The sequence below is a fragment of the Oenanthe melanoleuca genome, chromosome 1A (assembly GCF_029582105.1).
Source record: "Oenanthe melanoleuca isolate GR-GAL-2019-014 chromosome 1A, OMel1.0, whole genome shotgun sequence".
NCBI lineage: Eukaryota > Metazoa > Chordata > Aves > Passeriformes > Muscicapidae > Oenanthe > Oenanthe melanoleuca.
The window spans coordinates 35,818,946-35,833,009 of NC_079334.1; the positions used below are offsets into that span (position 1 = coordinate 35,818,946).

Here is a 14,064-nt window from a genome sequence, read left to right on the forward strand (position 1 = left end):
CAATAAATTCCTGGCACACTTTCAAATATTAACAAAAACATCATAGAGAAAAAGAGTGTCTGTGTTCCTATTCATACTTGAAAATTAAATATTTGACTGTTCAAAAGTACTTCTAAAGAAGGGACATTGTAATATTCCAGACCTTTGCAAACATTTTGGTCAGCATTTTTCGGCTGGGGTGACCAGGGCTTGTGTTTTTTCTGAGCATGCAGGTTCATTAGCTGGACCTTTGCTTTCTGCTAGCACAAGGCAATGACATTCATTTCTGAAGATCACCCACAAGCCATACTCAGCCAAGGGACCTTCTGTCTTGGATGGATCCTTTCTGCATTTCAGTGGTTCCCAGCTGCTTTCCTAACCCAGGTGGTCTGGCAGCAGTGGCAGGTGATACAGCCAGCAGTTTTCTGACTGCTCCATCCACAGCTGGGCAAACAGACTCTCTACAGGCTGCCCCACAGCTGGATGGTGCTTTTACTCCTTCATGCTCATACTGACACTGTGGCTATATATCCTGCTTAGGGCAGACAGCTGATATGGTGAGTACTCATAGCAAGAGTGGTGCTAAGCTGTTTATATACATTAGCAGTTTCCAAACCCACATCCATTCTCCTCAAAGAGAAAGTTTCACATTTAACTCAAAGTCTATTTTCAATATCATTTATGATCATGTGGAAAATCAAAACCTCTTAATACAGGTATCTAAATAAAGGGACCCTCCACTACAAATATTAGCTTTGCTTTATTCTATCCAAATAATTAGACTTTTATGGGAGAAGTATTTCTATGGGGATTTTACACACACACATGCACACACACTCACACACTCTTCATTTCTTATTACTTACTACAAAAAACTTAATTGTATGGTTCAGGATCTTTGCTGTGAAAGCACCCTTCTGCATCAGGGCATTTTTCCTTTGGTACTCCAAAGATCAGTGAAATATCTACAATACAACAGGCCAAAAACTACAGAAAATTCACCTTCAGTTTCCAATGTAGTATCAGAATTTTTGCTATATTCACTGATAAGATAATCAAAGGTCGCAAATTTAGATGCACTTGAGAAAACATGAAGGTTTTTTTATCATAATAAACATCTAAGTACTCCCAGTAATAGCAGAAATGACATGTCATTTCAGAAGAATGTTTTCACAGTGTTCTGCCCTCATCTCTATTAGTAGCTACTACCATTTTAACAGCTATTAGCAGTGGATACATGAATAATTCTACCAGCTACAAAGTAATAGGCCAGATACCTGTAGTGGACAATTTTATAAAAATACAATAGCTATTTAGTTATGCTGGCATAGAATCATGTCTATTCATATGCCTTCCTATATGATTTAGGAAGCCATATGAATTAACTACAAAGGATCCTGAGTCATACAAAGGCTGATTAGAGATTCTACCCTCATCAAATCTCTATGAAGTGACACCTATGTCCATGTCCACACTACATTCACATTTTGCACAACCTCCTCTCACTAGAAAGGACAAAGTCAAATACAGGATTAGAAAATGCTGAAATGTGTGGAGCATTTGGCTTCCTAATCACAATCCAAACCATAAAATTGAGGACCACCTTTATGGACAAGGGAAGAAAAGAACTGGTAAAAGAGAAAGAAAATCAATACGATAAACAGATTTTTCTAAGCAGATTCTATTAGAACTTTCCATGAAGAATTAACTATTCTTTAACACATATCTGTGTGAAACTTCTAAAAAAAAAAAAAAAAGTTTTCTAAAGACATAAAATGCAGGATGTTTGAATATTGCAGAAAACAGTGTTTTTTAGATTTAATCAATTTAGATTTAATCCTGATTCAGTGTGAAACAGCAAAATACAAACCATAAAAAATAAAATAGCAGAGCATTATAATGGAAAGGCCAGTTCAACCTTAGAGCAATAATACTAATATTATTAGAATACAACAATTATAAGCAACACATCAATAGGTATGTATAATATATACACTGGAGACTTGATATCTGTGGTAGACCAGTTACTCAAGGCCACTAAAATATCAATTTACATCCAACACCAGCTTAATGTGCAAGAACTTAAATCCAAATGAGCAAGAGTGGAAATTTCTGTGCACTATGCAAAACACACAGGCTATAATGAACTTTTGACTTTGGAATATACTGTTATCAGTGGGAAGACCAGAAACTTTTATGTGCATCTTGCAAGGTATGTGGTTTAATCTGTGGTTCTGGAAAAGAAAAGTCATCAAAAACAATACTGAATAAAATTGTAAAGGGACAGACCATTTCACACTCTTCTGTTCTCTGAAATCCTCCAAGCAGGTCATATTTGAGAGCTTGGCTTTCTGCACACTCTTTGAATATCACAATTTTGGCCTTCATTACAGGGTAGAGGTTATATTAAATAGTATTTGGCTTGCTTTTTTATTATAAAAAGAAGTCTGCATGTGAATTTTCTCAGTAGAAATTAAAAATGTGATGCTACATACTGGCATTGAGGTTGAGTTTGGTCAACCGCATAAAATAATACTTTTCACTTTTAAATGCCTTTCATAAGAAGATATTCAAGTGCTTTGCTAACATTAGTCAAGCCTCACAACACCCCTGTGAGGTAGGTAAAATACAAAGGAGGAGGAGGATTTCACTCAGCTTCAACATGATAATGTCTCCGGGCAGCAGGTTCACTAGCACTGCAACATAGCACAAAGGTTTGGGGCTTACTATTATAAGGCAAAGAGTTAACAGTACAAGAGGACAGGATTCCCTCTTCTTTTGGTTATGTGAGTCAAGCTAATGTGCTACACAGCACTGAGCAGCTGAACAAATGCCCACACAAGGATTTCATGCACCCAACCCACAAACAACACCCTCCGAAAGTAAAGGGCACACAATGACAGGTGCAACAGCTCAGTTATGGGATGGGTCTGAGGAGCAGAATACCTTGGGAATGAGAGCCCAGAAAACAATACTGTCTCCACACAACTCTGAAAATATCTGAAATGTCTGGGTTTGGTTCTTTTCACACTGATGTTTCAATTCACAACTTACTGGGGAAAGCAACTGCATGGGTAAAGCATGGTAACTTCCATGCCTTGTGAGGGCAACAAGCAGACAGAATGGCTGCTCTCTGCTTTGGTGGGCCACATGTTACCAGTGTACATGGCCAAGATGTGGGCAGATGGCTGGGACAGGTTGGGATGGGATAAAGAAACACTGCCCCACATCTACATTCCACCTCTGAAGCCGCTGCAATCTGACTCCTGAAAACTGTATTCTTGTGGCTCTTTCCTCTACATTACAGACACAAGAGAAAGTATTTGGCACCCACCAGTTTTATCCTCAGCATTTAGCTCCAGAGTGCAGATAGTCATTGTACAATTCTACTGTATCACTGATCTTTCAGAATGAGGATTGAGAAGAAACAACATGATTAAGAAAAATGTCATTCATGAACAATAGTCTATGTGAGGTACAAAGGAACAGAAAGAAAACCATATTCTCAGTAACAGTCAGTACAAATAAACACATGTAGACCCCCTCACTTTCTCCATATTTCACTTTTCAATGATGGCATAAATAGTACATTCCATATTTGCAAAAGTATTGCCCATATAGAGAATCTGACCTGTCTATCATAATAAATCACTACAGAGACTGGTCTACCACATGCAAGACAGCCCTCTTGGGTAATTTTAAGTCTTTGCATGCAAGATATTCTCCCTTTTTTCTAATTTTCATTTGAATCTTATGTTTATTTATAATACTTGTGCACTGTGAGCACAAAACTTACTACTGCACAGGCTAGGTGACCTGGGTGATCTGTTGTGAGTATCAGTGCCTTGCAAAGTAGCTGAGAAGACGTGGTTCATGGATTCTGTGATATTAACGCAAAGCTCCTGCCCCAGCACACGTTCACAGTTGAAACTACACTGTTTCACTTATCAGCAGTGAACAAATGTATATGATTATAATGCAATGATGATGTGTCCTTCTCATTTTCCCTCGCTAACCCCGCTCCTGGCCCTTTTCTCTTTCTCCTCTCATATTCTGCTTATTTAAATATAGGAATAGAAAGACTGCAGATACAACTCAAACTCAAAAAATGAGCTGGCATCTTTGTAATCATTTAGAGACAATCTGAGTGGTAGACAAACTGGCAGCAAGCGGGAAAGTTAATTTTACATCTCATATCGCCTCAAGCTGGAAGCCTTCTGCATTTCCTTTTCCTTGCTTTCCTTTTGTTCATTGAAATCGTGATTGTCGTAGAGTCTTTGTGCTTTGTATAATGCCCAACTTTGATGTAACCAGAACTCACATACAAAATGTGGCTGTTATACATAAGCATGCTAAAATACAGGCAGAGACAGTACAAGCATGCACAAAATAGTCTTTGAAGGATTTTTTGTTTGGTTTTTTTCCTACAATTACATGCACCACTTAATATCATGTTCGGTTGTGTACATTGAGGACTGGGTTTCACAAGCATTCATGATCTTCTGTTCTGAAAATCTTCTTGACAATTTCACAAGAGTTCAGTGTAAAAAGAAAAATCTACAATGAAAAAAAAAAATAAAACAAAAAACCTTATCCCTGCAATCTGATCTTGTCTTCATGATTTTCTTTTAAAATGTTTCATCTTCCTCTTGCAGTGAGTCATGTTAAATGATTGGCTAAAAAGAGAGTTTACTGTGTCAAGGATTTTCTTAGCCACTGGAACAGTTCTTCCTTATAAAGCCTTTGCCACCGCACATTGGCTTCCACTGTTTCCACAGCACGAGAGAAAGAGACAGCAGCTCCCCCTTCGTAACTCTTTATAAAGTTCTTTAGCTGGAAATACAAGTTAACAGGTTAAATTTGCAGCAACTAAAGAAGGCAAATATTTCCAGTGCACACAAATAAGTCAGCTATTTGGACAAGGAAAAACTTCCACAATCAATGTAGAAGTAAATGCAGTATCAGGTAGAAAGATTTAATAGGAAATGTATTAAGACAGCAAACTGTCAATTAGATGTGATGCAGTTGCTTCATATTGCACTGGAAGATACTGATATGTCATTGCTGGATCACATTAATAATATAATTACCTCTTTCCCTCCTGCAGCTCAACTGCTGCATGCATATATGGCTGCTCTAAACTTTTATTTGTACCTAAGAAACCAAACTGGGAACACTGGAATTGCTTCTAATTAAGGTTTATATGCAAGTATCAACAGAAGGCAGCCCTGATGCCCTTTGGTTTCATCAAGCTTCAAAACACATTAATTTTATTTTGATGTGCAGATCCTTTTTGGTTATATAACACAGGTCAGTTGCTGAAAAAATGAAGGGATGCTTACAGTGAGAAGAGAATGGAAAATAGCAAGTGGATGTGCATTTGACAGTCTTTGAGTGCCTGAGACATACTCCTTCCCTTATGACAAAACTTTGATCTTTTTTTCTGCAGACTGAAAAGGCTCTTGCTTTGTTCTTGTGTATACTCAGAGTAAAGCACCAGCACCTGGATTATTTTAACCACTGGTGCTGGCAGGTTTTCAATTACTGTTGTTCTTTTCAAGTGAGAATTGCAAGGCTGATATGCACAATAGATTTCAGGTTATATTGACTTGTACAAAATTAGATGGTTTTAGCAACACTTATGAGTAAATAAGTTAATTTTTTTTTTCCAGGTGACACCAAATTCACCTCAGTTTCTAAATTATGACTTCCAGCAACAACTCTGTGCCTGGGCTCAAAACCAAAAAGGATAAGAACCAGAGAAAATACGAGCCATTTTATCCATTTGGAGCAGCACAGAGTGGTGCTAAATAGGGTGTAGCACAACTGCATAACTACCTCAGTCAAGAGAGATGCTAAGTTAAAACAAAAATATTTCCCATCAAAATAAGAAGTACAAATTATTGTGGTGTCATTTGGCCAGCATATTTGGTTAGCAGATTTTCTCACACGGAAAATATTGCTGCCCTCTACAGCATATGCTAATGAAGCTAGAAACATCTCATCTTCAGTTTCTCATCCAATAGCCAAGAGAAAAAGACCTTCATATCCAGCCTGCACAACCCCCGTCCTGATACCACCTCTACACACTTGTGTGCTTTCATGATCTGCTCCTCATCCTTGTGCTGCCCAACAGGCTGGTGCTGCACAAGCAGTTGGGCCTTTGACAGCAGCAGAGAGAACAGAGTTTCTGGACAGCACTAATGGTTCCTGCCCTGCTCCCTACTTGCAATGAATACAACCTCACATGACAAAAGTAATTTAAAAATTACCTCTCTTAGTTCTCCTTCAGTATTGAGGAATTCTGTGACCCCACTGACAAGCTTTGAATTCATAAATAATGCTTCTCCATACCTGCACAGGCAAAAAGAAGATGCACAGAGAGTTACTGCAAGAGCCAGGTCAACTGAAAATTAGAAAGTAATCTTCTGTAAGCAAGGGAGAAGTCATAGGACTGATTTTGGAGGATCAAGGGAATACTGGAACTGGGTACTGGTATTTCAGGCTAAAAACCTAGACTGAGACCTTCTAGGCTGAAATATGTGTAATTATTAAGTCAGATGCTATTAAGCAGAATGAGTTTAACTACAGGCACAGATGAGTGCTACAGAAGAGGAGAGGATGAAATCACCTCCCACTTAATGGAACAGAGGAGACTGAGGGGGGACCTCATGGCAGTCTACAAGTTCCTCATGAGGGGAAAAGAACAGGCAGACACTGTGGTGCCCAGTGGCAGGAACGGAGGGAACAGCCTGAAGTTGTGTCAGGGGAGGTTTAGGTTGGATAGCAGGAAAAGGTTCTTCACCCAGAGTGTGGTTGGGCACTGGAACAGCTCCCCAAGGAATTGCTCAAAGCACCAATCCTGTCTGAGTTGAAGCAATGTTTGGACAATGCTCTTGGGCACATGGTGTGACTCCTGGGAATGGTCCTGTGCAGGGCCAGGAGTGGAACTCAATGATCCTTGTGGATCCCTTCCAACTCAGTTTATTCTGTGATTCTGTAAAATACAGCTCAAAATACAGGCGCCAATGAAGGAGCAGAGCAGCAACTATGGAGAATTATCCTGAGGAACCTTTTAAGCTGCACCATTAAATCAGACTTTTTGATGTGCTGCAGCCTTCTCTGCATTTTTGATTCATCCACCTCATCTACATTACAAATGGCCTCTCAAAAACTGAACTGAATCAAATTTTCTTGTTCCAGTACCTGATAATTAAAATAAATAATGCTGATAGGAATAATACTACTAAAAAAATCCCCTGGGCCACAATGTAGCATTTCAAAGAACCAATCTGGAATGAAAATTTGAAAGCTTGGGCAAGGAGTATTTAAAGGATATGCAGAAGCAATCAACAATGACTTCTGGCAGGCAGTTTGGCAGGCAGCAGGCAGCTTTGAAACTGGCCATTCAAATCCTCCTGTTCACTTGTATTTCCACAAGTCTTTTTCAATACTCCAAATGAAGCACTACATCACTACTGACCAGATCACTCCTTCAGTTTTACATTTCATGTTGGAATAGTTTGTGGGGTTTGTTGTTTTGGGACTTTTATCAGTCTCCAGCATGAAGAGCATAATTCCATTGAAAACCAGGAGTCAAGTTAGATGTCATTCAACATAGTGAAAGGCACTTGACAAATAGTTATCTATATCTGCATGTATGTCCAAAGCAGCATCTAACTAACCTGAACATGACTGGTTTTAAGATAGGGAATCCAGATCTCCTGTCAGACACGTGTAAGTATTACCAATAAACTTGACTGAGATTATGTTCATCTGGGGGAACAATTCAATTCATCGTCCACTTTTACAGACTGATTTATAGAAAGACTTCAAAATTCAAAGTGAAATGAACTAGCACAGTCACAGCTTTCTGTTCTGCTTCTGTTAATCCAAAATTGATTACCCTTAAATGCTTAGGTACTCTAAGCCACAGTTCTTTCAAAGGAGAGAAAGAAAGAGAAGAAGGACAGCCAAAGCAATAGGTATAGAAAGATGGGGAGGGAAGAGAACTAGGATCTCCTTGAGAAGTCCTGTTTTAGGGAAGGTTTATGCTATATTGCTTGTTATCTTGAGCTCTTGTGAGGAAAAATGCTGTTAGAGGTATCAAAAATCCTACTCCCTGACCACTAATAAATGAATTATTCATGGTTATTTCAGCAAGTACATCTCTTTTCCCAAAATTTCACTCACACTGGCATATACAGACATCCAGAGGCAAACTGTGGGAAGCAGAGATTTCATGGCACTTTAAGCACATTTAGGCTTTCTAACAAAGCCCTTTATTATTAGAGTCTCAGACATAATTGACTGTTTGGGAAACTGGAAGCTCCTCTTGATGGGGTATTTTGACAAGGTTACCAATCCACTTCAGACAAGCAACCTCATAAAAAAAGCTGCAGAGATTTTATTTTTCTTACAGTCTACTGTAGCCACCAAAGTGCAAACAAGAAGTAACAGAATTCCTTCCACTAAAAATAACACCTTCATGCACACCTGTGCTGATTACTGCCCATTATGTATACTTGGTAAAAAAGTCAGTCATTTACAATTTCTATAGAAGCTCTGCTGGCAAAAAAAAAAAAAGCTAGAAATGTCACCTTCCAAAATAGTATTTTGCAGGTGTAAAACCTATAAGAATAAATAGGAAAAGTTTTTGGTCTTACAAGTGTAAGCTTCTCACTGTTCACAGGAAAGACAATGGCACACCAGAACCAGGGCCTTACATGCCTGAACTTCCTGGAAATGTTCTGGAGACACACTGCACCTTTCCCTCTGTGGATGTAAACCCTCCAGTGCCCCACATTTGTACAGACTTTGCACTTGTGCAATCTCGAGGGGCAGCACAGTCCATTTCCTTTGGACAGATATAAATGCCTTCCCAAATGCTGATAAATGATCCAGCACCTGAGAATGAAGGAATTCTTACAGGCAGCTGATGTATTAAATTTTCACACACAGACACGTGCTCACAGGATGAAAATGCTTTAGGAGACAAGGTAGTGCATGGTCAGGTAACATGAAGTCAAGCATAGTATTTTCAATTCTCTTCTTCAGAGTTGGAGCAGTCTTAGTCTTACAGATTTCTTACTAAAAACTTGTTAGGACCTCAGTTTTTAAGTCATCTGTGTAAATCATACGAGTGACTTTGAAAACTTTATACATGATCAATATGTTCTGGACAATGGACAATTGACTATGTAAAAATATGAAGGATTAACAATATTTTGTGGCAATTCTAACTCCTTGACATGATATGTTTAAAAGTAAGAGGAAATAGAGTTAGAATTTAATCCTCTACAGCTATTTCACTTTACTATCTGAAATATCAACACTTTTTATACTAAATTAAATGGAAGATAACACTGAGATATCACCTTATTAAATTACTGTTTCACATAAAATATTCTAATTTTGAATCAAATTAAATAATAAATTATAGTTGTAGAAAAGGATTCCTTGGGACAAAGTCTGCTTGAATCGTAGAATCCTAAAATGGCTGGGGTTGGAAATATCATCCAGTTCTAATCCCCATGCTATGGGCAGGGACACCTTTCACTAGACCAGGTTGCCCAAAGTCCTATCTCACCACCCTCACAGTAAAGGAATTCTTCCTATTATCTAATCTAAATCTGCCCTCTTTCAGTTTGTAGCCTTTTCCCCTTGTCCTATCACTACATGCCCTTGTAAAAAGTCCCTCTTCAGCCCTTCCTTTAAGGACCCTTTAGGTACTGGAAGGTGTTATAAGGTCTCTCCAGAGCCTTCTTTTCCCCAGACTGTGCATTCCCAACTCTCTCAGCCTATCTCCACAGGTCAGATACTCCAGCCCTCATATCACCTTTGTGACCCTCCTTGGCACTTACTCCAAGAAGTGCACGTTCTCCTTGAACCATAATTCCACAATAAACTTATATTTTAAAAATGCAGTAGTGTGGTGAGTTCAAATCAGAAGCCTAATCATGGAACATTAAGGGATTTGAATGAACCTTAAGGATCATCCAGTCCCAAGCCTCACCCCTCCATATGCAGGGACACCTCCTGCTAGACCTTCAGCAGATTGCTCAAGGCCTTAATTCAAGCTGCCTTTGAACCTTGCCAGGGGATGGGGTATTCACAACCTCCCTGGACAACCAGTTCCAGTGTTTCACCACCCTCACAGTAAAAAAATTTCTTCCTAATATCTAATTTATCTCCTCTATTTGTACCCATTCCTCCTTGTCCTATCACTACAGGTCCTGATGAAGACTCCCCCTCTGGCTTCATGGTTGGTCCCCTTCAGATACTGGAATGTTGCTCTTAGGTCTCCATGCAACCTTCTCTTCCCTAGGCTGAACACTATCAAATTGTTCAGCCTGTCCTTGTAGGGGAGTGTTCCAGTCCTCTTCCCAACTTTAAGGCCTTCCCCTGGACTTGCTGCAGCAGTTCCCTGTCCTTCAAACTCTGGGGACACTTGAGCATCACTCAGCACTGCAGGTGAGGTCTCACCAGAGCAGAGCAGAGCAGAGGGGCAGAATCCCCTCCCTGGCCTGCTGGCCACACTGCTTTAGATGCAGCCCAGGGCTGGCTTTCTGGGCTGTGAGTGCACATTGCCAGGTCATGTTGAGTTTTTCATCAACCATCACCTCCAAGTCCTGCTCTCAAATCGTTTCTCTGCCCAAGCTCTGGGTGTGCCTGGGATTGCCAAGACCCAGGTGTAGGACCTTGCATGTGGCACTGTTTCACTGAAGTTAGGGGGCAAAGCATTAATCAGACTGATTCTATCTCAAAATCTCATCTGAAAGGTTCTAATCTATAATGACAAAACAATGTTATTTTCAATATATAACATGTATGTACAGCTTGTATTAAATATTTCATTTCACTGCACTGCATCTTTTGGTGATGAAAAGAAACTGAACCAGATGCCACATTTAGAAAAATCAACTGCTACAATATTTTTGGTGGCTTTCACTTGTGTTTAGAGATCACACTGAATAAAGGTAACACAAAGAGAGTGTCGAGCAAGAAGACAAACTGTTACTTTCATAAGAAAAAAAGGACAATATCAGATCTTTGATGAGGCCTTACTGATTGTTATGAATTCAGATTACACAGTGATGCATTGCAACCAAGTGAAATAAATTCTAGGTAAAGTTAAATTATTTTAAATCATAACACCAAAAAGATTTGGCATGTGGCATAGTTTGTTAAATATTTGTCTACACTGCTTAGCGTTGTCCACATCTAAAATCACAGGTGTTAGCCAGGTTGTCAGATAAACATACTTACTAAGGCAGGACACAATTACAGCATATGTGTTTGCAGCAATGCAGATTGTGATGGCTTTATGCCTAAACTCTGGATAAATCCCTGGAGGAACCTGAAAAATTATTTGCTATCTGTACTGGGTTGTGTAATAGTAATACATCTGCCATGCACTTTTTGTGTACAAGTCCAGTTCCTAGAATAATCACACCAAAAGAAGAGATTTCTTAATTTTTAAACTCTTCAGCACTCTTACAGCTTTTTTGGAAATGGCTTTCAAAAAAAGTATGCTCCTGCAATATAAATTTCCAAAACCAATTCCAGCTCAAACTACTACTAAGTATCATCCAAAACAGCATGGACAATTTTCTGAATTTTTAGGAAAACTAAAACTCAGTGTCTGAGTTTCTTTGACTCTTACTTTGATACTGTGAAATCTATAGGAAGTTTGCACCTGTATTCACCAGGCACTGGGATTTAGTTGCTTAAATACAGCATCTTAAATATCCCATTTCAAATATTCTGTGGTACAATAGTTGTCTCCTCACAAGTCCAGAATGGATCAAATCTGCAATGCTTTTCCTGCCAATACCAAAGGTGTGACCTGGCATGGGAAGCCTTAAAAACTTGGACACCTGCCTCTGAGAATCCAAATCTCATCCAAGCTGTGGTCCTTTTTAATCTGTCAGTATCAGATGAGCTGCTGTGCAATCTTTCAGGCCCTCAGGCTGTCCCTAAAGAGCTACAGAAATTTATCAATCATTGAATTAATATCAGAATCTTCATCAAAAAGGATTTTAAAATGTTGACTGGACTTTAGAGTAGGAGCAAAGAGAAAGAGAAGCAGGTGTAAGGAGCAACCTTGTCTCCTCTCTGTTCATCTATTTCTAATGCAAAATGTTGCTCCTCTATTACTTGAAACTCACCTGAAACACAGAGTGAAAAGAAAGGGGATGACACTATATTAACATCCTTTTGAAAACTGAAACATTTCAAAATGTGCATTTTTTTTCTACAGCTGAAATATTTTTGAAAATATTAATTTTTCTATCAGACTTCATAAATTCCTTTGGGAATTGCTGTTTTTTATCTATGTAAAAAGAGGACTACAGCACTTGACACATAGATAGAATTCATTATCATAAGCACAGACACAATACAGTAATATATATACAGATTGCTAAGATTGCTAAGAGACAAATGTCTGTGTGTGTGTGTGTGATAATCCATGAATAAATGCATTTATGACTCATATGTAGGTATTTCATACTTAAAAACCTCTCTATTTATGGATTAAAAGAGAATGGACTAGATTCAGGAATTTACATAAACACAGACCTATACAATACTTACACACATTATATAAGATAAGAAAATTAAAATAAATTAAGAATTTTTATCTTTACCTAGCATTTAATATTTTCCATTTTTCTCTGAAAAACTTCCAAGCAAGATCCCTTCCATGTGGATTTCGAGCTACGTGGATTATCACATCAATTGCATCCTGATCCAGGACAACTTCTGAGTTGAGAGACAAATTCAAAAGTCTAGTGGAAAAACAAGAACATTTAGTTTCACAAATACATTGTGTAACATCAGCCCATCAGAAAACTTGTGTGGAAAAAAGCTCACTGCTGAATTGTTTGAATCTCCAAGTGAGTTCCATGGTTTATTTCTATGATTACAAAGACTGAACACATTAATGATTCAGAAAAATCTTGGTGTAAAAAGATTTCAAAAAAAGCTGAGTGCAACTTTACTTGTGCACTTATATAAACTCTGTAAGATCAAGTTGGTGAAGACATGGTAAATAAATGACATGGTAACAAAAAAATACCAATAATTATTACAGTGTTTTATATATTTCCAAAGATCAAAGGAAAATCTGGAACTGAAATGATAATATGTGTCAATTTTCCTATGCATTAATGCAAAAGTGTAAGATGGTTTAAACAGACAGTAAGCCTGTACTTGAAAAGAAATTTCTTTTCCTTTAGATGAAAGCTCAAGTGATGATCTGTAACTGTTGAAGTGATTATTATTAACAGATACAAATATAGAATATTTTTACCTGTTGAGCAAGTTTCTGTCATCACTGCAAGTTAAGGCTTCTAATAGTATTTTCTTCTCAGAGACTGCTGTGGTAGAATGAAATTTCATCCAAATGAATTCCCATACATCTTCATCCATCAGTGAAACTCCTGTACAGTAGACAATGTCTCTCACATTGAGAGGGATTCTACAAGAGAAATCAGTATTAGCATTTTGGTAAACAAGCAGCCTCCTGATATTGGATACAAAGGAGGATCATTTCTGAGACTTCAAAATTATTGTCTAACAGTAATGTTTTTTCTTACAATTACATTTGCTTCTCTTTACTGCCATCAACATTTTCCAGGCCATCCTAATGGGCTTTCTAAAGGGTAACACATGCTTGCCATTTCCTTCATCATGCTGTCACATTGTCAAGAGACTATAAAGTATGGTTATGTCGTTCATCAACTCATAATGTGCCACATAACCTACAGGTAACATAAGCTCTCCAAATTAGTAGGGGATCTTATCACTCTGTTGCTGGGCTCTATGCCAAATCTCTTGCTCTTTTTGTCCTTTGCACAGTTTTACAACAGGACCTGAGCAGCCAGAAACTCCTCCTTGCTTGTGCTGGAAAGTGCTTCATCTTCATATAGTAACATACAAGTAAGAAAGGATGTGCTGTGACAATGTTATTTAAGCATGATATTGTCAGGAGGGAAGGAAACAGAAAGATCTGGGGTTTTTTTTCAACATATAATACCAGTACAAAACCAGCTCTGCCATAAGATGATTGGGAACTGTGTT

The 14,064-nt window shown here is 38.4% G+C and overlaps 1 protein-coding gene across 1 annotated transcript in view; it reads right to left on the reverse strand.

Annotated features, from left to right (window-relative positions):
* Window positions 1-1,657: 1,657 nt before the first annotated feature.
* The window catches only part of TRHDE (thyrotropin releasing hormone degrading enzyme), a 197,831-nt gene continuing 185,424 nt past the window's right edge, over window positions 1,658-14,064 (reverse strand). The window contains exons 16-19 of the mRNA XM_056482398.1: window positions 13,295-13,462; window positions 12,630-12,770; window positions 6,252-6,333; window positions 1,658-4,812 (exon numbers count right to left, since the gene is read on the reverse strand). Of these exons, the coding sequence (XP_056338373.1) occupies window positions 4,669-4,812; window positions 6,252-6,333; window positions 12,630-12,770; window positions 13,295-13,462 (535 nt within the window). The 3' untranslated portion in view covers window positions 1,658-4,668. The remainder of the gene's footprint in view (window positions 4,813-6,251; window positions 6,334-12,629; window positions 12,771-13,294; window positions 13,463-14,064) is intronic.